Genomic DNA, 26,570 nt, shown 5'->3' with positions numbered 1-26,570 from the left:
TTCAACCCCAACCCCATGGTATAGCCTCCTGTGGTCAGAAACTATGAGCTTCACATCACTGCTTTTTGGCGTGTAATGAAACAGGTTGCAGCTGTGCCCGAGCGTTTGGCTTAGCTTAGTGCAGCGGGAGATGCTGGAAGCAGGGGGTTAATGTGTTGGAGTAACCCCAGCCCTTCAACTTCCCCTTGCAGCCAAAGGCAGAACCTGCCAAGTGCTGCATTCCAATAAAATGCAACTCACACAATCTGTAAGTGTAATAAAATAGCTGTTAACAATTCTGTAACTCTCTCTCTTTAAGCTTGTAAAAGCCTGAAGGTCAGCTGGAAGTCAAGCTGCATTTCTTTGAGAAGAGGGCAGGCCAGCCCCGGGTGACCAGTTCTTGTCCTTTTGCCTTGTCCTCTGGGTTTCTGAAGGGCAAGCACTGCGTCTGGGCTGGGGGGTGGTGGGGTGGGTGTGTGTGCCTTACTCCCACGACAGGAGAAAAAACAGGCCAGAAGCACGCATGGCTGGAGGGGAGGGTACCAAGGGACCTTGCTGTTTCAGAGTGCTCAGATCTGCCTTTCATCGGTGGTGACACTGAGTGAACATCATCTCAGTTTGCTGGTTTGGAAAGCTGATGGCTTCCCTTCTCTGGGCTTGATGCTGGAGACCACGGAGTGAAATGAGGAGCAACTTCAAACTTTGTCCCTCCATGTAGGAGCAAGTCTAAAAACCACAGTGACCTTCAGGCTTGCTGGGGCTCAGGGCTGGGTATGCAAACCCAGGCACAGCGCTCTGTGATCGCGGACGGCAGAATGAAAGATCACGGGACCAAAGGCAGCTCTGCCATGTATGAAGAACGTGGGGAAGCAGGATGGATGTCAAGAGGGAGAAGAAGGGTAGAAGAGGCAGAAAAAAATTCATCACCATTCTCTCATCACAAGACACTCCATTTCTAGTTTGGCAAACCAAGTGGATTTATTTGTCATCTTCAGGATCAAAAGCCTCCTCATTTAATCACCAAGATTTGGAGGGACAAAATGTGTCAACACTTAGGAGTAAAAACAACCAGCATGAGAACAATGTTTTGCGCAGTAACTTCCCAGTTGTGTCCCAAGTATATCAAATTCTTGAAAGAAAAAGCATCCAGACAGACCAGATGGAGGGTCAAGCAGCACCGCCAGAGCAGCCCTGGTGAAATCAGCAGTCATTGCAAAATGGTGTAATCCACTCCAGTCAATTAACAGTAGCAAGAATAAAGCCTACAGGGCTGGATCCTTTTATTGTAATAGCATAACCAAATGCTATGTTATTACATTTCTATTACATTTTACATTAAAACTATTTCAGCTAAGAAAGGAGGGAACCAAAGGGAGGGGGGTGGGGGTGGGGGGGGACGAAGAAGCATGCTAACCTGTAAAACCAATTCAAACCAGGCTTTAAGATCAAGCATATTTTCCAGGATGATATAGGAGTACCCAAAGCCCTGCTCCTTCCTAACAGGCATTTGTTTGCCATTATTTTACAGTAGCTGAGGTCAGGGTCTCCAGGGGCAGGTTTGGATGAGCACTATGAGGAGGAATGGTGAGGCTGAACACCAGCAGCAGGCAAAGCACTGCCCTGCCCTCCAGGTGCTGCAAGCCCTTGCACACAGAGGGAATTCTAAGTTACAGACATACCTGAAACACACACACAAAGTACTGACTTTTAGGGGTTTTTATTTTTAAGAAGGACCCTTTAGAAATCCCATTCATCAAAATATCTTTTGCAGAAAGGGTACAATGGCAGCTCAGACAGCAGTAAGAACAAATAGCACAGAAAAAAATCATGAAACATCCAGCTTTTCACCTGACCTTGTGTCTTCAGTTCAGCTTTAATCAGAAAAAAAGTTTGAGTTCCCTGGGTTTTGGTTAAAAGAAACCAGCTGTAGCACTGGAAGAAGATGGAGCTTTTCCAGAGGGAGCTGGTAGGGTTGGTGCCTGGTGAACTACAGAAGTTTAAACAACTGGCCTCAAAATGGGCCCGTGTGCTCTCTTCTGGGAAATACCATGGAAATACAATTAAGGTGTGTGTGATGAGAAGGGGAAACCGCACATCAGCCCAGAAAACAACCCCCATGACGTCCCAAACAAGCACTCGCATCCTTTTACCTTCACAAGCCAGGGGATACCCACCCCCGAGTGGATGCTGCTCTCAGCTTTGAGACAGCACAACCCCTTCTGCTGCTGCTGCTTTGGAGAAAAATGCTACAGGCAGCTTGTTCCTAGCTGGCTCTGTCCACGTGCACACCCAGCGGGAGCCCCAGGCCCCGGTCCCATGCATCATCGTGTCTTGCAATTATTGAGCAGAGGTGGAGGGGGAAGCGGGGGCTGCCGGGCACAGAAGGGGGCAGTGGAGGGGGCAGGTGGGGCGAGAGGGATGGGGCGCAGGGGGACAGCTGCTGCCCCCCTGCTGGGCCAGTCTCCATCCAAGCACTGACACCCAGCGGCACCCACCACACCGGGGCTCAGAGCATCCTCCCCGCGGGCTTCTGCCAAATGGGGAACATCCCTGGTGCTGCCCAAGACGTTGTGGCCGCAGAGCGCACAGGGCTGGTTCTGGCTGTGGGAGCTGCCGGGGTATGGACTGACCATCACCAAGGGGACAAGCAGCTTTCCTTAAAGACCAACACACACACAGTCCACTGAGTACTCGACGAGAGATTAAACAGAGCGGGGAATGAGGGAATTGCCCTTATACGAGGGAAGGATCTTGGGCTTTATGAGACACTGACCAAAGGAGGCAAAGGGCAGCAGGGAAACAAAATCAGGAAGAGGAAGATGACGCTATGGCAGTCAAAACTTCAGCACAAAGATCGTAAGATTGAGGTGCATGATAAAGTCCTACCTGGAAAAAGAGAAATTGTGCAACTGCAATACTGCAGCAAGACACCTTTGGCGCAGGCAACCGCAGGGCCTGATGAGGTGACACACGCAGTCCATGGCCAGGGATGGAGATGCAGTACGACAGAGTGCAGTAAGGCTCTTGGGAGATGTAAAAGTGGTGGGAAGCAAAACAAATCTCAAATATTAAAGAGTAACATTTCAAATAAAATGGTCTAGATGGTTCAAAATCGACAAAACTGGCAGATCGGTTTCTCACTTCAGGGAAGACTCTTTAAAGCCACTGCAGCCTACTCCTGCACCGATTAAAAGGCATTAATAATCTCTGAGTTTTAGATTAATATTGAAAAGCAGATTCAGTTCAGGCTATTTCCCCTAATTCACAATGTCTTGTCATGCATCCCAGGAAATTCCACAAAATGGAAAAGCACGCAGGTATTTAATGAAATCGAATCCAACAACTTCAGCCCAAGCCTATGCAGAATTCAAGTGTGTAAAAAAATAAACAGGCAAATCTCATTCCATTTTAACTTTTTCCTCCCTTCAGGAAAATTGCATATTCTCACAGCTTTTTCTGAATTTGGGTCTTTCAGGATACACTGTTTATTAAGACATTTCTCATTTATATATGTTTTGCTTGATGCATACGAAAAAAGATCAAGGTATTAGGAAAGTACATCACAACGACGTTAGATCCCATGTAGAAATTCTCTCTCATAACTCTGTATAAGGGAATTAATCCCTCCCACTCTAAAGAGAAAATCTCATAACCTCTACTATGAAGAGGTACAAAATATGAGGTTACATTAATATTTCTACTTGCCAGCCAGGGAAGCCATTGCTGAAAAAAATGTGTTTAACAAAAATTTCCCTTGTGAAAACTCTTCTATTAATCTAAACCCCACCACTGTTGAACAAGGCAGTACAAAAGAGTAGAACATCGTTAAAAATATGAGACTTTTTTAAAGGAACTATTTAAGAAGTTAATGGCAGGTTTCTTTTAGGTGGGCCTCATCTATAACTGCACAAGCCTGAAGCAGGTTTAAGCCTCTCTGCATCTCAATGTTTTCATACTACATCCTCCAACATCTAGTGCCCATGGCTAGGCACGCTGGATGTGAGCAGGTTACTCTGATATGAGTAACTTACCTAAAAATAGTAGCAGCTATTTGTCAACACATGATGGTGGAAACCTGTTTTCAGACTACAAAATGCTGAAAAATCAACCTATAGCATACATGAAACAAAATCTCTTACTTAAGTACTATCCAGGTATGATGTTTATCATCCCATTCTCCACTGCAGAAAATAGATTTTTGTGAAACTCACATCACTTACGCTTCACCAATGCCATGATGATCAGTCACGAAACTGCAAAGCATATAGCAAGCTCCCATGAACCAGCTACCAAAACATTGCCTTCTGCACAATAAACCATTCCAAATCACATCTCTAATCCCAAGCAGCTTGGAACAACTGTTGCCATTTCAGATTAAAGAATCAGTCAGAAATCTACACCTAACATAAACTCTAGTTACTCTTATATTGGTCAAGGATGACCAGTACTGAAAGTGGGTACTAGAGAATTAAACAAGTTCTAATATACGAGCAGTCAAGAGAAAGCCATGCACGTTAGCTAGGAGAAAAGTAGAGAGAAATTTAGCGGCTTGTATCAAAGATCATTCTAGGTGGGATATTAGAGCGCCAAAACCGGTAAGACTTGATTTTTCAGCAAAAGGTACTCAGCTTCCAGAGGAACAGGGGTCTGGCCTAGCGTTGCCAAGATTATATCCGAGCTGGCCACAATAGCAGCGCACGATGCAGTTCAGGTCAGCACTGACACCCTGCTGTGCTTTTCTGAACCCTCATTTCAGCGGTCCTCTTGCTCTAGCCCTCCAGGGTTGGATCCCTTGCAGATGCCAGAGATTTCCTGCACCTTGGATCTTCTTCAGCTGCTACAGCACCAAGAACTCCCAATAAGCAAAAAGGTGCCAGCTGAAGTGGAGGCTTTTTACCAGGCTATCCACTAGTCTCTGCTGAGCCAGGGGCAGTGCCGGACCAGCTCAGGTGCCGTGTCCTCCCCCAGGCAGGCGCCAAACACAGCTTCAGCCACCAGAGAAATGAGGCAGGCTGCCTGGAGAGAGAGGGAGAGCACACAAGAAGGGCCCGTGTCTCTCTGTGTACCGCCACAAGGCAGGGTTCTGCCCAGCACAGGAGCTGGCCTGCAAACCATGGGAGATCCCCAGCCTGGCAGGCTGCTCAGGTCCCACCGCGAGGACACACATTTGCTCACAAGGCTCCCACAAGGGAGCCTGTAAAATCCTCTTGGAACAACTAAGGAGTTCAGGAAACACTCCAAACTTGTCAGATGGCATGCTTAGTTGAAAATGAAATTTAGTTACTCATGCTTAGTTGAAAATTCATCTAGCAGTTAACATGGCAGTTTGGTTGTTAGGATTTTGTTTGGCTGCACAGCAGGTGAACGTTCATGGAGATGGAATTTTCCGATGGAAGCATATATGCATCCAAACCTCAAAAAAACGTGCTTAATTCAGAGCAGCCTCCATGCCCTGAGCCCTCAGCTCTAGACACACACCTCAGAGTTTTAGTAGCAGGTAGTCTTTACCACTTGAGCTCACTGCCGCCCCAAGAGTTGCCCTAACCTGCCCTTCAGTGCCAGCCCTGCCCTTGCTCGGCCCCTCGGCGTGAGCCTCTTCTGCCTGTCAAGTCAGCAACAGATTGAGCTGGCAGGTTTCTGCTGGGGCTTTGCTCCCTGAGCTGCATCAGGGCTGGCAAAAAAGGACGCAGCAGAGGCACATCACCAGGAGCAGGCAAGCAGTAAGGAAGGGTCTATTCTTTTTGCAGGGAGCTGGATGTTGGTTAAGCTGTGAAGCCTCACTCTGAACGATTCTTTCAATGAAACCTCCTATGAAGCAAACGAGTCCTTAAAGACCTGTCCTATCACTGTGTCACATGTATGTGCTTTGTGCACACCCACACCCTCCCCATGTTGCTAATCATGCAGGTGAAGAGATGCCAGGGGACATGACAAATACACAGCTTGTTATTTATTATTCTTAATTAAGTGAAATGTGGATACCACAGTAGGTCAAAGTGAGATCTCAGAATTTTCATCCTTAAAAAAAAAAAAAAAAAAAAAGGTGTAGTTATCCATGTTTCTACTGACAATGTTATTGCAAGCAGAAACACAGTTTTATTTAGCAAGTGAAGATGGGGACATCCTGTCAGTGGTTTAGTAGCTTTCCCATTTAGAAAAAGATTTACAGTGGAACTGAATCCCTGACATGAAGAAAAAGTTCAGTTAAACCTTTCAAAATGTGAAAGAAAAAGTCTTTACTCCCAGGATGCAGAGGGACAGCTGAAGGAACCTGGATGGGGCTGACGGACATCACAGCCCCTTGGCACATCCCGACTCACTGACAACACGTTCACCTTCTGTAGCACCATCTGCCACAGGCTTCGGTCACTTTGCCAAATAACTCCTCCCAGTACACAAGCTTTCTGCTGCTAATGAGGGTGCACCCAGAAGAAGAACAGGAACCCCAGTCAAACTCTGACAGCATCCCAATTACACTGGAAAAAGATCCAATCACAGATTTTTGGACAGAGAAACATGCAAGATCTTGACAGCAAACGTGCCTGGCGAGGCGAGAGAAGGAAGCTGTTCAGTGCTCTGAAATGTAACATGCTAATAGACCCCTGCGTGTCAAATTCAGAAACTTGGGAGGAAAAGAGAATTAATTCAAGTGACTTGCACCATTCTAGCTACTGGCGCAGATGACTGTAGCAGTATTATCTGTAATTTACTGGATGAATTTTCTTGTAACATAAAAGGGAAGAGGAAAGTAACCGACCACTCTAAGCTTCGTTACATTAACATGCTTTTCACTCAACTCAAATTCTGAGATTTCCAACCGGAGCAAAGGGACTCATCTTTGAGCATGGCTTTGCATGCAGAAGTAGATGGCACGCCTTTGCAAGTGCTCTCTGGCATGTGTGACTAACAGGTGGTGACAAAATACTGTCACACATATTGAATAACAGCTGGGAAGATAAACTTGTTCAAACTGTGTTTGCAAACCTGGTGTTCATAATCTGGTATATGGAGCCATACAGGACAGCTGCACACATCCCAGAAGCTCCAGGCATGCCCTGTCAGGGATGCAACAAGACTTGCCAGAACGTTACTAGTTCTCACGGGAGACAAAACCATTCTCTAGAAAGTCCTAAATCAGATGGGTTAGTGTCTTTATTAGGGAGGAGAAATGCTTCATGACTTCCAGATCCTCAGCTAGCTGGAACCCTAAGTAGCAGAAAATCTACATCAGTCGTTTCCCTCAGATAGGATCTCCAAACAAAAAGCCATAGTTGGGAAATATATAAATCTGTAGCAAGGAGCATCCGCTAGGAAGAACTGCAGCTGAATGGGTACACAGGCATCCACTAAGGTTAGAATACTTGGCACCTACAGCTATGAAAGACTGAATCTTTCCAAATGCCTGTTGTAAAAGGCTAAAGAGATAGAAGATAGAGGAACGTAACAGATATCCGAGAAGTGTGATGTGTAACTGGAATCCAAAACTGTATCATAGTGGCAAACAATCTGCTTTACAAAAGAAGTCAACATAAACATGGATCTCAGCTGTATATGAACGTTTTTGCTTGACTAACTGCAAAAGAAAAAAAAACCTGCCCAAGAAGCTAAGCTAGTCGAAGAAACAAATCCCTTCCCTATATCAAAAGCTCTGATTCTTATGATATAATGTAAAATATTTAAGAAAACCAAAACACAAAAGAAACCTCCACGTATTATTAATCAGTAATTATGGGCAGAAGAGCAGTGCTAACATCAATGAGATGGCACTTTAGCTTGGAATATTCCTCTGCAGGAAACTTTCAAAAGTCAAGGCAGTATCTGTAAAATACCCGGAACTGCCTCATCACCATCTTATGTCTGTGTTTTGGTGAGGACAGAGTATTATTCTAGGAACAGCAATAGGGATGGCATATTCACAAAAAACGTCCAGCTCCTAATTCCAAGAATGGACTTGAAATTTAACTGTGTATACAGAGTCAAATGTTAATTTGGGGTTAGAGTAAGTGACAGCCCCTTATGACAGCTGACTCAAGAGTACCCCACAGGCACTGTGACAGAGTGATGTTTAGGACACAACCCTCCTTCCTTGCAGCAGAATATGCAATACTGCCCAAGGCAGCCAAACTCACAGTGACAAAGGACTCCGGTAAGTCCTTGGGATGTTACCATAGGCAAGGTGACACTGGAATGAAAAGGTGACCCACAGACTTAGGAGACACAGCATAACTACCCAGTATCTTCTCACCTATCTTTGGGCATATTCCTGCAATAAGGATGCTTCAAAAAGGACCAGAAATGGTTTTAATTCTCTCTGGCCTCAAATTATATACCCTTTCTGAATGTTTTCAACTGCAACAGTAAAGACGGCACTGGTGTCCACCAAAAGATAAGACATTCCTACCAAAGGAGATGCAATTAATAAAACAAGTCTGAAAAGGAGACACTACATCATTGCAAGGGACCAGCCTAAGCAAGGACTGTTGACCAAAGCTAGGCAGTTGACCACAACATCTTAAGATCAAGGTCAGTGAAAAAATATACAGACCTTCAAAGATAGAGTGCCTTAAAAAAAAAATAAATGATAGTACAGCTGTAGAAGCATCAAACATGGGAGTCCCTTAGATAAGTCGCATTGTTTATTAACCCCCTCCTTCTGCTGGAGTTCTTCAGCATGCCACCACAGATGGAAAAATACTATCCCAACTGCACTGCTCGCAGTGCGATTGTACAGGCTAAGTCAATCTCAAGTAATTCTAAAACCATTTCTCTATTATACTAAATAGTTGCTTAGCAAACATGTATCAGGAAAACCAAGAGCAACATGTGCAACAACAGTTCTTTCATCAGGTTCTCATCCCTATTCCTTGACACCTCCCCGTATCAAGCAATTAATACAGAAAACACATCCCAAACTCCAATAAGCACTATTTGAAAAGCTGCATAGGAAGAAAACAAGATTTGTCCTGATGAAAATTCACTTGATTTCACCTGCAGGTGTAGAACAATCCAATAAAGACCCCTTCACTAAACAGTGTCAACTACATTTGAAAGGACAGCATCAGTTTCAGGACAGGTAATAAATGATAAGTAACAATAAAATCTAGTAACAGGTCTCAGTGCACCTGCCTGTTTCTTTGTTGTCCAGCTTCAGACAGAGATTTGATAGGAAGGAGAAAAATGTAGACTATTTTCTCCCCCATCAAGCAATGGGGGAGGAAAAACCAGAGGGCCGGTTCCTGCATGTCACTGAAGCAGGTCTCCAGATCACATAGTAAGACCCAAATCGCATTTGTCTGTTAGTGAAGCTGTTGTGAAGGTCACTAACCCAGAACCTGCCATTTGGTGTCTATTTTAAAGCAGTGCCTCCAATCTTCCTCCCCAGCTTGTCTAATGCTAGTGAAAGTCTGGCAAGCCGTCACTCCTCAGCTAACAACCGCCCAGGTTTTGGAGGTGTGTGCATGGGGGAGGAAAGCTACTGTATGGTGAGCAAATACAGAAGCCAAGACAACGAGCTTTCAGTGTGCCGTTTGACACTGACGAAGTAGTAGCCTTTATTGCACTAGTTAGCAAGGACATCACCTGAAGAGAGAATGTGTGTCTGTGATGTATGTATTATGTATGCATGTATTTTTTAGGGGTTAAAGTAGCGTGTTAATCCTTGTTACTCACAAGTTATCTGTGACCATTGATACAGGATGAAAGCTTTCATGTGGTACTAGTACTTTTTAGGCTGGAAGAGAGTCTTCTGTGAAAGAATTAATAACAAGATCAACAGGCAGCAGCTAAACATATAAGAAAATTGATTCAAACCAGAGGTTTAAAAAAATAATCCAAAGTAGTTTTCTACTGAACAAAATTAACTTATGAAACTCAATGACACAGCGTGTTATAGAGGGCAATATAATGAATCAAAAGCAAACAAAATAAGCTCATAGAAAATAGGCCCAGCATATCTATTAAGACAGATGCAGCCTTTGTCTTCGCAAGTAACTAAACAGCAAAATACCAAAACCAAGGACAACCACTGGTGAAAGACCACCTCTACGTCCATCCACTTCACATCCCATTTTCTTATGCTTGGGCAACCTCAAGACAATGAGCATTACAAGAACCATGACACTGGGCAAATACGAGGATCTCGGGAAGCCTTCTGCCACTTGGCCTTGGGTCTCTAAAAATGCAGAAACAATGTAATAATTAATTCACTCAAGAATATTCTATTCCCATTTTCCGAGCAAAAGCAAACATTCGCATGGTTAAGAAACACAACAGCACATACTGGGTTAAAAAGTGAAGAACAATTACAAATTTATCTATCTGGATTTTTATTTCTTGTTGTTAAAGTATTTTACCTTGCTCCATTTGCACTACCTTGCTAGGACAGAGCACTCTGCTTCCACTGATGAAAAACTGATTTGAAAAATCAGTCCAAATCCCACTCAACATGAGCCAAGACAAAATAAAAATCAAGTAATGTTTCTGGTGCTGAAAGACAGTATTTTGTAGGAACAAAACATGTAGCATTACATGTCAACACCTTCGTAATTCTTTTTTTTTAATTCACCACCTACAATCTTTCTTACTGAACAGACTACTGTAACACACACCCCTCTAAACTAGTACTATCATCACTATTTTTGTTGTCATTTTAAGCAAAGAAAAAGTCAAGTTTATTTTGTAGTAGCAATAGTTTCTTTTTTATTTTTAATATACTTTAGGAAACAATATACAAAGCTGAGCTTTGCCACCATTTTCAAACAGTGGGTTGCTCCAATTACACAAATTCAGCGTTTTGTGATGGTTAAGAACAGCAGTCAGCACCAGACTTAAACAGTTAGCTACAACACAAACATCCTTCGAAATGAAATGTCATAATATCAAGACAGGTAAACCAGGAGTTAACATATGACAACTGTTGGGGAGGTGTCTTAAATCATTCTTGTTGAATTTTATATTTCATTAAATATTTTATACACATTTTCCTGTTTACAAGTTTTAAACAAAACCTCCCTTGAGGAATTATTTAAGTACAAAAATGTTCAACAAGAACAGTTCTAATAAAGAGTCCCCAAACAGACCAAATTTTAATGTGTTGACCAAAGGAAATGAAAACCAGTGTTTCTTTGTTTTAACATGTTTATTACAACAGATACAATTCACATCTGACTAGCTTTTTTTTTTTCCTCTTTCCCCTCCCACAACCATGTTAACATGTTCATTGGGCTATTTCCTTATATTTGAGCAAGTAATGTACTTTCAGCACACATGCCCAGCAGTACTATAAGTCCATTCTTACAGGGTGCAAATGGAAATACGTTTCAATAATTTATACAAACAAGTGGGTTATGCTCAATCACTGCAATTTTAAGCTACTGTACACAGGAATGAAAAGATTATAGAAAAAGTGCCATAGCAACAGTGCCTTAAGAAAAGAGAAAATTAGAAGCATTAAAAAACTGATAAAATCAGATTAGGATTTCACGGGGAAATGGAACACAGAAAATGAAAAACATTTCTCTGTAAAACAGAAATGGAGAAGCACTGCTCTCGATTCGGTGCAAGTGTGGAAACAGTTGTTTCATGGTATTTTGTACATTACCCAAATTGTTGCAGCCTTAGACACAGATCGCCTGGCGCTTGCATTGGATTTTAGGAAATGCAAGATTTCTGAATGATAAATTAACTAAAAAAAAAAAAAAAGAAAAAAAAGAAAAAAAAAGAAAGCTAATTTTGCAGACAGGTTTACATGTAAAAGGCTAGGTATTTAGCCACCTCAGCATTGATTAGTTTTGGATGTCTAAGCTCTGATACACATGGCTTCCCATGGCTTCACTCTACAAAACATATTTACAACGTGAAGAATACATCTACAAGAAATCTACATTTCAAGGGTTTTACAAATCATTCTTGTATCTTTCCCCTGAATTTGACTCCCTCCTGTCCCCTTCCCCATGTCAACTTTTTTTCTGCCCAGCTCAACGGTCCAAAGTCTACTCAAATGCAGCTCAAAAGTGTTAAGACTGGGCATCAGAGTTTAATAGTTCCTGTACTCAAAACCATGTGCAATTGTTTACAACTTTTCACACCATGAAGGAATTCTGATTCTTTAGCTTTTCAAGTTCTTTAATTTGTTGCCTCAAAAATAGTATCCTGCAAGAGAAAAGAAATAAATTAGTATAAACATTTCCATTATACAGAGATATTAAGTATCTCCACAAGTACTTCTACAATTTCAGTGAAAGATACCAAGCTCCTTAATTCTGGTAATAAAATCCAGGTGCTTTTATATTAATTCCCAATCTGTTCAATCACCTACAAACACCGGATGCAGATGCACAGAGACCTGCCACGTTTGATAGCTTAGTTCAGAAAATTATGACTGATACACAGTTACATGGTTATGCTTAAGCCTGCTCTTCACTCGAATTAGCTCTCAGAAAAAGCAGGACGCAGGATGAGTACATCGAGTAACTGAATAATATTCTGAAGAATGGTATTGTGGCTTGTGTCATGCCATTTTCCTGACGATACAACCCAAAGTGCTCAAATTTTTTTAAACAAGCAAGTTTTCTTCTAGGTACAACACTTTTTTTCTAGTATTTGGCTCTGTGGCTAGTGCTGGTAAGCTCCAATCTCAAAATATTTGATCAAGGAAAAGAAGTTATAACTACACCTGGCTTAGAAATAAATTATATTGCTAGCAATTCTCTTATAAATTTTTCTTTGTTCTACTGAACTGACATAAACACGTGATTAATGAACATTTGGGTTATGTAATTGTTTCCTAGAATTTTTAATTCATATTTTCAAACAACTTTTTATGATGCTGAAGTAATGCAAGCATATGAATCAATTAAGAACTCAGGGAAAATGGAAGTTTCATATAAATAATCTATAAAGTCCAAAGCTACTTTAATCAATGCAGAAAAAGCATCCACTTCAGCAGACTTTTGCAGAACACTTTTCAAATCTCTGCCCAGTTCAGTAAAAATGAAAAGGAGGTGAAAAACGATTAAGATAGACACACTGAAAAAAACCATTAAACTTAAAAGGCGTGGGCATATAAAATATATCAGACAATGAAAAGTGCCTTTTCATATGCTGTCAGCTATAGTTAAAATAATATACTCTCTTTGCCTAGAGACACAGTTCCCTCTCAGAACACATTTAAACAGTTCTCTGCCATACAGAAGTATAGAAATACCACCATCATTCAAATGTACTACTGGCTTTGATAATCCCATCCTTTGCAAAAGCCTCCCCCCACCAACTTGTTACTTATGCCATGTATTCCACATCTTTGGGGTTGCAGCAAAAATAAAAGATACATGTTATCACAGATTCAAAGTCATAATAATCATTATCCATTGATACCTTAAGGATACACAGTGTACAAGAAACAAGGTGCTATTTAGCAAGCTGAACAATGACATCTGGTATGTTATTTCAGATCAAATGTCACCCAGAGACAGAAATGAAACATGTAAGAAACCAAACAGTTCACTTCACATACTACAGAAATTGCGATTTCTGTAATGAAGTTATGAAACAAAATGTCAGCAAGAATGGATATTTTCAATTCTTCATTAGGAAAGATTTAGAAATATATTATAGCCTACTTCTGAATAAAGGATTGTTTTACTAACTGCCAAAAAGCAAGAGTTTCTAGGATAAAGCTAGCTATTTAAACAGCATTTAACACTATTAAAGCAGATTAAAACAGTAAATCAGAATCACTGTATTCAAACTGTAGTGTGACTTAATAGATGGGATAACATCATTCAAAAAGGAAACAATATGAACATAGATTCAGGATCACAAATACCGGTGAAAAGTTAGTAAGACTAAACTTTTCAACCTTGCACAACAGTCTTCAACAACATAACTGTGTGTTACTTCAGTGACTGCTATTACTGACTTAAGAAGCAGAACTCTACTTTGCTATAATCAACATCTCGCTAAAAAATCCCAAGATCTTGTCAGATGCCTCCTACCTAAGTAACAAACATCGATTTTTCCTTAGCTTGTGATATCAACGACACCTGTTCAAACTTGCTCTGGCTTTAGACCTGACAATGTCTCATTCAAACTGCAGCATTTAAGACCCGTATAAACTGTGCAGATGTGTACCTATGTGATCTATGCACCTTTTATGGACAGATATTTCAGAAGAACGTTGAACTAGTGTTGGGTTAACCAGTTTTTCGTAATGCACTAATGTACCTGGAAAGAGACTTCTTTGCTATCTAAGTGTAAATACATACAGAAGTTGTGTATCTGGTTCTATTCACTGGAGACTAAGAGGTATCTGTGTGGGAAACATGTAGAATGTCCACAGGGAACACAGCCTGCAAACCTGGGAAGTATCAGCATACTAGTCATCAGTAAATATAGTTCATGCAAAACAATGCCAGAATGGGAATTATAATACCATCTTGAAAACCACCGTTTTGAAAATAAACACAGACCACACACCTACCTTTGCTCACGCAAAGTTGCTTGAATTTCACATACTCGAACTAAAGACCTTAAATTCTTTAATTCAGTACAAATTTCTGACATATGGACACTTCCCATGTTATGGGCTTCCTCACGTAATCTTGATGCCTGCAATGGTGACATGTCAAGGTTAGGATTTTGAATCATGCATTGGAAAGAACTGCCGTAGCCAGAAGATTGCTGGATAAGTCTGTCTTGAAATAGCAAAGCACTCTAACATCTAAAGGGAGTAGTAAATCAGAAGTACATCAAATTCTTTACAAAAGCCCATTCAGAATCTGAAATGAGCAACACTGGCTGCTGAGAGATTGTCTAACCCAGGTCCATGCTAAGGCAGGGATGGTTTAGATTTCCTTGATCCTAACAGATGTTTACTCAATCATCTTGAAAGATAGTACATGACAGGGCTCCAAGTTTCCAAAGTAATTTATTCAAGTAGCTAGAATGACAGACTTAAGTTTCCGATCTAAAATAAGCCTTAGCGACAAAAATAATTGAAAGCCATCTTCTTTCCAGCTACCTTATACAAGAACAACTCTGCAACCCTCTCTTCAGGTGTTCTCTTCCAGATGAACTCCCATTATTTTAATATCTCCACTTACTCAAGTAGGGGACAAGCAGAAGCATAAATCTATAAGGCATGACCTATCCCAAATCTGTGCATTTCTTAAAGTCTTGTCACTGAACTGGATATATGACACCAGAGAAATCCTCAAGAGCACCAAGGAGACTAGCATAATTACTCTGAGGTCCTGTGTATCACACTTAAATAAGGAAAGAGGACTTGTAAGTGGCACACTGAAGAAAAACAGTTTCAAACAGGACCTTCTCTGACTTAACATTGTTTAGCAACGTTATTCTCTGCTGTACTGGGTCTGGCTGGGATTGAGGTAATTTTCTTCATAGCAGTCCATATAGTGCTACGTTTCAGATTTGTGACCAAACCCATGAGGATAACACACCAATGCTTTAGCTATTTCTGACCAACGCATACACAGCATCAAGGATTTCTCCCTTTCTCTCTTTGGACACACCCACACCCCCAGCAAATAGGTTGCGGCTAGACAAAAGGCAGGGAGGGAATGCAGCTGGGACAGCTGATCCAAACTGACCACAGGGATATTCCACACCATACATCATCACGCTCAGGAATACAACCGAGCGGGCAATCTTCCAGGGGTTGCCATTGCTTGGGGACTAGCTGGACATTGCTTGGCTGGTGGTATCCGCCTGCTTTTGCATCACTTCCCTCTCTGCAGCAGCCCTTCACTTATTAAGGTGTGTTTACCTCAGCCCATGAGTTCTCTTAATTTTACCTTTCCATTCTCTTCCCCATCCTACTGGGAGAGAGTGAGCGAGCAGATGTGTGGCACTTAGCTGCCTACCAGGGTTAATCCACAACATCTGCTTAAGTACTTGTGTACCTGACTTTTCCTTCCCCAAAATAACAGTATTTAGCACAAGTCTTCATCAGTTTCTGGCATTTCTCCAGTTCAAAGCAGCATTTTGTGTTCTAGTTCTCTACATTAAAAGTTTTCTTTTCTGGAGTGCGTTGGCATCCAGGAGTCTCCAGCAGGGCATCATTTCACATGTTCTCCCTACACAACTCCAAAGCCTCGAGACCGATCGCAAACCATCAGTAATGACTTTCAAAGCACTTCTTTTTAAGCTGACCAGTCACCCATCTTAAGCTCATTTAAAAGGCCTCAAAATAATTTGCATACAATGTTCTTGTTGAAAGATGTTAAGTGTTGCTGCAAATCAGGATATAACATTTATTGCTCTCCCATATTATCAGAGTCTGATACCTTATCAAAAGAAGAAACCCCCCCCAAAATGACATAATTTCTTTCTAAAAGGTCCATGCTAACTATTATCAAGGTTTTCTTTTCAAGTCTTTGTAAAAAAGTAAATACATCATTTTTTCTCTTAGATATTGTTCAATACTCAAAGTACCTCTACAATTTGAGACCACCTACAATTCCTTTTCTCACATTCTTTAAAGATAGTTACGTTGATTATTTTCTAATTAACCACATTACTGTTTTTTTTCTGGTCTTCCATATTAACTGCTTTTTATGAGTTCGTGAGGTAACTGCTAGTGGTTCAAGAACTGTTTTAGCTAATGCTTTAACACACAAACCTGGCCTGGCTCACCTAATTTATTTACTTATTTTTCAGTTTACTCTGGCATGTGCTTTGATGCCCTAATTTCAATTCAGGCTATGCATGTGGTTAGAAATCTGAAGAAACCGAGGCACTACGTATTTTAGCCTCTTCATAGGTACAATAAGTGAAGAAGTTAAGCTAGATGAAAGTACTGTCATTCACTTTCGCTTTTATATCAAGTATCTGACTTCAGCCCCTCAAGTGTTACTATTCAAACTGGTCTATAAACAACACTGTCATGTGAAATCATCTTAAACAGCAGACAGGACAATACAGCATGTAACACTTGGCACAAAGGTAAAAGTATCCAACCAAGTACGTGACTGCCTAGCATTAGCTGGTTTTTTTTGTTCTCTTTATTACTAAAAGCGGGGTGGGGTGTGTGTATTACTTACAAATTTTCTGCACTAAAATATATGATAGTTCAGTACATAGCGACAATAATGCTATCAAAACTATGGGCCAAGGCCAGAGAGAACAGTGCCTGTGCTACACCATTTCCTTAAGCACACATTCCACAGCAATGGCTCAGTCGTTTGACTCAGTAGAGGTTGGTAATGTCTTAAAACTGAATTTAAAAAAAAAAAAAAAAAAAAAATAAAAATCAACGAAACGAAACAAGAACCCCAAACAGAGTCCAAATAGAGTATAAGTCTAGACTGCACTTCTAAGAGTCATCTTGCCAGTTACAACCCAAAAGCCTCCAGTGCAGGCTTGAGCCAGCATGCAACCACTCTTCAAAAGACCAAACTAAACTGGGCTGGGTAAGATTAATATCCCACACAGACTGTGTCAACAGGGCTGCCTGTGAAAGGACTTGAACTAGACTCAATAACCAATATGGTTCCTTTGAGTAATACATTCCAAGCAGCTGACATGCATCCAGTTTCCCTGTACTCCACAACAGGATAGGTTTCATGCAGTTAGTTATAAAATATGGACAGCAATTCTACTGGATTTTCCATTATGTAAAAATAGCCCAAATTCAGCCTGAGCCCTCTACATCATCTTAAAAACTGGGTACAACAAACAAGGTAGAGTTCCTTTTTCACTGTGTAGAACTAACAACTCTGTGACTAAAACTGTAGAGTAGTCTCAAATAGCTTAACTCTGTCACCTAATTCATAACATTTTCCACATAACAAAAATATCATTAGTATAAAAATTTGCTGAAATTTATGTTCTTTGTAAATTTCAACAGAAGTCTGGCAGTAAGAAAACAGCTATGAGTATATCTATTCATCTGAGAGAATTTCAAAACCACTGGTACTTTAAGCGAGACTGAAAATACTCAACTGCTAAATGGCAATCACATGTAAAACCTGCAGGTCTGGCCTAATCACTCTCCCCTCTCCCCTGTTCTGGCTAAGGCTGAGCACCAGGGTGTTTTTTAAATACTTTTAATTCCTAGAAAAAGCAACTTGTGCAAGAAAACCAGATTTTAAGCTGCACATTTTACATTCTCACAGGAAACAAAGCACAAGTGTACTCACCTGCTTTTCCGCATGGTCTGCAGGCCAGCCTTGAACATGTTTTATAAGATTTTCATTGAAGTGTGCTGCTAGCGTGGGTGTTAATGAACAAGTGGGTCGTACAGATGTACTTTGCGGTGCAGGAGTTGAATTTGATGCACTAGTGCTAGAGGTATGATTTGGACCTGGTGATGGGCTTCTTTGACTACTAGAACAAAAAAAAAAATAATAAAAGTGAGCCATTTTAAAACATATAAACCTATAGAGAAATAAACACTTAAAATTCATTGCTTCAGCCACAAAAATACATACATCACTTAAACCACAAGTAAATACTTATGGCAGACCAAACCTGTACCACTTTTCCACAAACCTCCTACTTCTATGGGAACTTTTTGAGAACTAGAATGTAACAGGGGTTTTGTTTGTTGGGTTTTAAACTTTGACAGCTGTTCAAGAGATATAAGCTGTGTCTACATTTTAGTGTTGGGCATAGAATATACACATGTATGTTCTTCCTTCAAATAGCTGCAAGCCTAAGATTTTCAATAATGATGTATCAGATAGAGTCAAACAGGCTTATTCAACAGGTATCATCAAGCATCACAGTAACCATTAAGAACAAAACCTGATGTCCTGACGTAAAAATACAGCCATGGGGGCTCTGACAAATATAACTATTTACTAATGGCAAAATAAAAACACCTAGGTGACTTAGTGATACTGTGCATCCTCACTTGAAGCACCCAAGAGAACAGAAGTACCACAGGAGCACTATGTTTGTAGCTGCCAACTTGACTGCTTTACTGGAACATATTCATGCTGCTGTTTTTCTAGCTGGTGTCTTAACCTGTTGCTGGAGAACAGATGCATGGAGACATGTTCAGCTGATATGTGTACTATAAGACAAATAAAAAATTCTGTGCCTTGGACAAAGCCTTTGACTGTCCTCTTTCAGATTTCCACATGGAAGCAAAAGCAACGATTACATTATCTGAAAAATACATCAATACACAACTTCTCCAATTCTACTTTGCAACTATGATTCTGGGTCAAAAACTATTATAATTTTTACTAAGAAATTCTTACGTTGATCTTGGCCATCCGCAGTGCTCAAGATATGTTACCTACAAAGTTTTCTAGCCATTGCTTTACGCAATGCTGGTTCTTGTTTTTGCTTTTAAACTGAATTCCTCTAATAGTTACCCTCTCACTCCACTTTACAAGACATTTTTCTTTTCTACCTCGTGATGGTCCTCATGTATGGGAGAGGTTTTATTAAGAGTTCCTTCTGAAGGATTCCATCTCTTTATAGAAGCCTATGCCTGCTGCAGTGACTAAAAAAGGTGAGTACCACTTAGGTAAATCTTTGGTAAACTAATATAGCTGACTAATCCACAAGGACTCTTGTACTCCCAATTTGGAAATACTCATTCTCCATCTTACACTTGGATGGTAAGCTCTCTACATAAAGTAGTTTTTTATTGTTTCACTTGTATCACTTCTCTCAATAAAGCTGTGACATACAACCTGAACACCTAATGTTAAGCCCAACAAAGCTAGAGAACTTCCCCCAAAAGATGTAAAAGTTACTGATACTTAATTTACTTTTCACATGTCCAGAAGCCCAGGTATCAGGGCTAGCTTGAACACCGCACTCTCACATTGTACGGATCCAGCCACACCTGACAACTGGCAGTGCTGCAGGTACAGTTTTGCTACACATAAGAGCTCTTCAACTTCCATATTACCAGCAATAGACAACTCCACCACAACTTCCACCAGCATCAAAACTACTATCTGTTACAACACCCTTGTCAAACCAGATGATCAGAATATGGGGGTGGGCCTCCTTGCAAGCATTGCTGATGTCCAGGTGATCTGATCTTCTAGGAAACCAGAACTTGCACTGGGAGTGGTACATAATCTATTGAGGGAAGCTTAGAAGCTGATGTTTCATAGCACATGCTCTTTCCTACTTATTCATGCCTTGCAAAAACAAGGCCTCTACATTCTTACTTCCCTTTCCAGCATTCATTCAGTCATTCCTGTCCCACCCACGCTTACAGAGAGGGGCTCTGTTCCTCTATTTTGCTAAGAAGAGGTAGGAGCAGTGCTAGTTACCCATGCAAACGTGGGTAGGTCAGGATGAAAACAGTCTGCTCTGTCCTCTCTGCCCTTGTAAAGGAAGACAAAGGAAGCAGTAATATTGACCAGGACAAAAGAACATCAACAGCACCAGAACAGTGATGGTACTTCACAGTTATGATTTTTTTTGGCACTGCATATACTAAGAAATAGCAGTACTAATTGGTACATACCTAGCCATTACTTGGAAGATTATGTCTGCAATCACTCTCTCACTGGCAGCAGCTTTTCAACACAGGCCTTAAGTTCAATCTGTTTCTTAAAACTTTCTTACTGCTTGCCTGCAAGTGATAGGACTCTTAGTTTATCACCTAACCTACTCCCTCGAGCACTGAAAACATCTTAGCATAATGCAACTACCTTTACAGCCCAATGTCCAGCCACTTATCCGAATCACTCACACTTGCAAAGGAATTACAGAAGGTTTCCAAACAAACAGCCAACAAATTAGGAATAACACTTTGGTGGTCTGCAGCATCAAAGACTTTAACCTCATTCCTTTCAGTACACCCAAACTTGCTTGAAAGCTTAGAATATATAAAAAAAAAAAAACCAACAAAAAACCCCCCCCAAACCAAAAAACACAAACCAGAAAGATTTTGGCAGGCAGCTTTGAGCTTTGTTAGAATTGTATACATGAATTTCCCTTGATTTCAGGCAGCAGAAGTTGCAAAAGGGAATATATGATCTAACTGGGGGAAAAAAGTAGTCTTTGGGTTTTGTGCTCTGTGTTTTCTTCAGTAATTGGCTCAACTACTTCAAAACCACTTACACATGCAAATGCTTAACTGTAGAAATGTTCAGTTAATTAGGAAAAAATGGCACTTAGATTTTGAAGCCGAGCTGAAACCAGCCAAGAATGTGAAAGGCAACAAGGGCTGTATATCAGGAGCAAACAAAATGTTAAGGAACAGATGGGCTGCCCCTCTACAAGGCAAGGGGACCTAGAGATAAAGCACATGAAAAAGGCCAAGATAGTCAGCAACTTTTTTTTTGCCTCGGTTTTTACAGGTATGGTCTACCCTTAGGCCTCCCACATGCCCAAGTACATCAGCAGAGTCAGTGTAAGCAAACTATTACTTAGAGAGCAGAGGAAGAAGTTAAGGAGCAGTAAAGCCAACTGGATGTATGTTCATGCAACTAGACACTATATACCCAAGGGTAATCAGGGAACTGGCCAGTATTAACTCTGATGCTGCACCATCTTGAAGCAGCATGGTGAACAAGCAAGATGTTAAAGCCATCTTCAAGAAGCAGAAGGACGACAACCTGGGGAACTAGAGGCCAGCTGACCTTAAGTCTTTGGGAAAGCTAAGGAGCAAGTCTTTCTGGAAGGTGTTCCAGCTACATGAAAGACTGAAAGGTAAAATAAGAGCCAGCATAGATTTACCAAGTGGAAATTATGCCTGACCAAACTCACTGACTTCTATGATGAGATGTCTGGCTCAGAGGATAAGGGGAAAGCAGAGATTTTGTTCACTTTGACTTCAACAAGGCCTGTGCCATCATCTCATAATATTCTTACAGCCACACTGGTTCACACATCCAGTCCATATTCATGCGTAAGGTGGGTGGAAAATTGAATGAACTGCTGGGCTCAAAGCCTCCAGTCAGCAGTTCAAAGAACAATCAAAACCCGGTGCCTAGTGCTATGCTTCATTGATTAATAGCAGGGCCAATATGGTTTAACATTTTTATTAAAAAGCAATATGGTGGCACATAGTGCATCTTCAGTGAATTTGCAGATGACACCTACTTGGGGGGAACAGTCAGTATGCTGTAAGGTAGGGTGTTATTCAGAAGGACCTGAATGAACAGACAGGAACAGAGTTCAAAAAAGACATGCAAAGTCCTGCACCTAGGGTGGAATAACCTTGTGCAACAACACTGGGACCACCCCACAGCACAGCACCTGCTGAGCGGGTAGAAAGCAGCTGTGAAAAAGGACCAGAGGATCCTGGTGGACAAGTTACATGCGAGTCAGCAATGTATCCCTGTGGCAAAAAGCAGGCCAAGCACATGCTGGGCTGTATTAGCAAGAGCGTGGTTGAAGAAAGCAGTTCCTCCCCTCTCTTCAGATCTTGAGATCCATAGTACCTGGAGCACTGTGTAGTGGGGAGCCCAAAACCAGGTAAGAATTAAACTGCCACACCAAAGTAATCCAGCAGAGGACCACAAAAATGACTAGGGGGCTGAAGCACATGCCGTACCAGAAGAAACTAAAAGTTTATTCAGTTTGTAAAAGTGAAGGCTAAGGGAAGGGGTTGAAGGATCTTCTTAATGTTTTTAACTATCTATGGGGAGAGGACACAGCCAGGCACTACCCAGAGACACAAGTGATAGGGCAAGAGGCAGAGACACAAGGTGCAGCAAGGAAAATTCTAATCAGACATAAGGAAAAAACATTTCACCATAAGGGTAGTCAAACATCAGAAGATGATGCTCAGATATTAAAAGAAGTCACCTAAACAATGCCCTTAAGCAATTAAACCTGCCGGTCCTACTTTTAGTTAGGACTTCAACTAGATCACAACTAGAAGTCCCTTCCAACCTAAATTATTCTCTGCTTCCATGCATTCAGCATCAGCATAGTGATGGTGTAGAGAAAGGCTACATTCATTAACTAAGCCGAATTGAGGCATCACCTTTAATGCTTATTTAGTCCTTAATTCTAAGACAAAGTTCCCCTATGACTTGCCTCCTCTCCATTTATCAACCTGGCTCCTGAGTCCTACTTCATTGGTAAAAAAAAAAAATAATAAGAAAATATCACTAACACATCAGAAATATTCCAGGAAAATAAATAAAATCTGTGGGTTTCTAAAAAATAAAGTTGTATCTTAGTTATGAATAAAACATACTGCCTCAAAATATCCTAGCACTGCTATGTTAGCAGCAGGGGGAGCTATGAATGCAGCAATGATAGGCAGTTCCAAATTACTGCTATATTTTTTAATGCTTTAAATAAAGCCAAATACCTGCCTTAGCTGCTGGATGAGTTAAAAGACTGACTATGCCACAGGTAACAGAAGGCTTCCAGAAAGGCAAAACCATCTGTACAAGAGTATGAGAACAGGATGGTTCTGAAATACACTACTACAAACTACAAAATCTTACAACCTACAAAAAAGATGGGAGGAAACACCGCCCCCTCCAGCAGTTTTGCATCTTCTAAGATAAACAAAAAATACTTCCAGGAAGGACTAAGAATAAAGAGGAACTAGCAACCTGATGAAACTATTAATTGTGGAAGCACTCATTTAGTTACATTTTTAAAGAAGCCATAATTCATGGCATGTCTTCGGAATAGTCTCTTACGAAAAGACTCACTGCATGCCTACATTGCATTAATTTCATAACTTACAGGACTGAAATATTCACAACAATAAGTTACCAATAGCTATTCACATATTTCGTAGACAGTGCTTCCTCCCAAACAAGTTAAAAATTATTTTAGCTCAAATCACATAAACCTTTTAATAGTAGTAAAAGCAAAGGAAATACAGTTGTGATTAACTTCTTCACAATGATTCTGTATTTCAGCTGTAGAAAAATGCAACCTTAACTCTTAGAGCGTCTTTTTGGATGACCTGTCCACAGTTTAGTTTGCTAAGCTGTTGTTCATTCATATAAAAAAAGTAAAGCAAGTTAACCTCCAGAGCAGTCCCCAATCTAACTGACTGCTTTCACTACAAAGGAATAATCTGTTCCCTATCAATTCAGAAATACTGCCCAGACACAGGAAATCTTTTGCAGATGAGTGAATCTGCATCTGAGCCAGCCCTGTTTTCATTCAACTCGATTACACTGAACAGAAGAGAATGCCAGTCACACAGGTTTTTCCAAATCACCTGTTCCTTAATCTTCCATTTTTTGCAAATGAGGCGTTCCCAAAAGAAATAGAAACGCATGAACTCATGATGTATAATATACCAGAGTCACAAACACATAATAGTTTGAGATATACAGGATAGTAAACAATAGCAATATTGTCACACTATCTTTGATACTAGCCTGCACACTCTATTTGTGCACTGCCACCTCCTCAAATACAGGACCTGTGTGAGCCGGGACAAACTCGGCTTCACTTCTCCAGCAAAATGCTGGTGCCAAGCAGAGCAATGGTTTGCACAGGGCCAGTAGATCCATGAAGGGAACTTGATGTGGGTAAAGGTTATGCCAGAGTAGGAAGTCCTATAACCCAAAGGGAGAGTGAGGTATGGATTAGCAAGCCAAACGCCCACCAGTATCACCTCACACGGACTCCGGGCCACGGTGAAAGTTTCCAAGAATGACGCTACTCCTTAGCAAGATTTCCTATGGAGGAAGGGTGATCAACAAAGGACAAAAGGGTCTAACTGAGAGGTGTTCCCCAAAACCTCACAACTCCTTATAAAAAGGTCTAGTACCCTTATTAAAAAGGTTTAGCTGGTTGCCAATTATGATTTTATTATTGATGCTGTAATTCAGGAGTTAAACAGCACCATCCATAGAGACAAGTTGGCACAGTATGCCTTCATTCTACCCATAGAGGAAAATGAGTTGTAGGTTAGACATCTGCCAAAGATTAGAATCAAGTGCCTGTCAGACAGCCAACATTAAGTTCAGAAACTTCTGACTTGCTTCTGTTTGTACCCTCAAACTGATCACAGTGTCTCTAGTAAAACCAGTCACTGGGACAGGACTGCCAAACAAAGACACAAAAGCACCCCATTCTCCCCGTAAAAACAGCAAAAGCCAACACAGACTTGAAAATCTAACAGTAAGTTAGTGTACTGATGACAGATCGTCAGAGGTTCCCTTTATTATTAGTCCCAGAAGGGCAGATGAGAGGCCCTCACTATTTTATGATCTGGAAAGCACCACCATGTAGCTTTGGATACACTGACAAGAAAAGTGTTGGTTTTTGATGGTTTTTTGTTTGTTAATCATATCACATACCTTATGAACCACTCTAAAAATCTAGATTTTAAGAACTGTAGATTTACAGGAATCTACTGTGATGAGGCACTTATTAAAGAGTCAACCTGCAGTCTCCTCCTGCCACAGCTCTAGACTGTGACTCCATTACCGAAGAATCTTATGACAGCTCCAATTACAGCCCCTGGAACCACTATGACAAAGTGCACAGCATCCTACACCATGAAAAGCTCATCTTCCCACAAGAAAAATTTCAGACGGTACAGATTCTAAACCCACCTTGTAAATCAGTGGCTGAATGTTCATACCATGCATTATTTGAACAGGCTGCAATGTTGACAAATAAGTCTAGCCAAGGAAAAGCTTTTGTGAAACTTCATTTTAGAATGTTTTTCATTAAAGCAGAAAAATCACCTGATAGACAAAAGTTCTTACTAATTTAAAAAATCAAATTCTACTACGGCAAGACACCATAAACATCTAACACTAAACAAATCACATAGTGAAAGCATTTAATCCCGTAACTGCAAAGAAACAAACAAAAATTCCAAAGTCAGTATAAGGGGCAATATAAGGAATGACTTGTAAAACTAACTCCAGAGTGACAGGGCAGAAATATGAACTCTACTTTGCTTCTGTGAATGGAACTCCTGTGGTGGCCCTATAATGAAGAATCTACCACATTAGCTCTGTAACAAAGATATTTAGCTGCATCTCTCAGCAGCAGCAGAGTTAAATTCTATGTTCAATAAACAGGCCAAAGAATAATCCACAAATTGCAACATGTACAACACGCACTGGATCCAGACCAAGAGAACAGTATTTTACCATACCTTGAGCGTTGAAGACTTCGTGGAGAGGCAGGTTCATGACCTGCCTGCTTGTCAGCTATTACCGGCTGCTGAGGTACTGCCTGTGAAGCTGGTCCTTGTTTAACACCTGGAGTAGCAACCTGCAAAATTCAAAACTTCATTAGATTTCCTCCACAGTAAATATCAAGTGTAAGAACCAGGGATAACACAGAAATCACAAGTTACAAGACCAGTGGGGTTTTTTTGATACAAGGTCTTTTGTAAACAGAATTTTTATACTCTTCACAAGGTACTTTTCTAAAAAAATCATCTCTAGCTTCACAGCTGTGATAGCTTTTTTACTGAAGAGTACTTAATAGACGTTAACAGAAAGAAATATAGATTCATTTGACTTGTCAAAATATCACAAGTTTATTAGGTAAAACAGTTCAACCCAATTTCATTTTTGACCGTGTCTTCCATGTGAGCATCACTCATTTTCAACCTCAGAACTGTTCTTTATACAAATAAAAATTTTAACTTAAAAAGTTCCTTACCTGAACATACGTTACACAGTGTCAAGAACGCAGAA

The 26,570-nt window shown here is 40.8% G+C and overlaps 1 protein-coding gene across 4 annotated transcripts in view; it reads right to left on the bottom strand.

Moving 5' to 3' along the window:
- Window positions 1-10,648: 10,648 nt before the first annotated feature.
- Window positions 10,649-26,570, bottom strand: part of WAC (WW domain containing adaptor with coiled-coil) — a 63,537-nt gene continuing 47,615 nt past the window's right edge. For 3 of the 4 annotated variants that reach the window (XM_056338050.1, XM_056338048.1, XM_056338051.1), the window contains 4 exons: window positions 26,021-26,139; window positions 18,141-18,327; window positions 14,459-14,586; window positions 10,649-12,129 (listed from right to left, as the gene is read on the bottom strand). In XM_056338050.1, coding sequence (XP_056194025.1) covers window positions 12,060-12,129; window positions 14,459-14,586; window positions 18,141-18,327; window positions 26,021-26,139 — 504 coding nt within the window. In that variant the 3' untranslated portion in view covers window positions 10,649-12,059. The remainder of the gene's footprint in view (window positions 12,130-14,458; window positions 14,587-18,140; window positions 18,328-26,020; window positions 26,140-26,570) is intronic. The other variant, XM_056338049.1, reaches the window with a different exon arrangement.

Source organism: Falco biarmicus, chromosome 4 (genome assembly GCF_023638135.1).
Source record: "Falco biarmicus isolate bFalBia1 chromosome 4, bFalBia1.pri, whole genome shotgun sequence".
In the NCBI taxonomy this organism is placed as follows: domain Eukaryota; kingdom Metazoa; phylum Chordata; class Aves; order Falconiformes; family Falconidae; genus Falco; species Falco biarmicus.
Note: the sequence above shows the minus strand (reverse complement) of the source record. Positions and strands in the feature narration are given on the sequence as shown.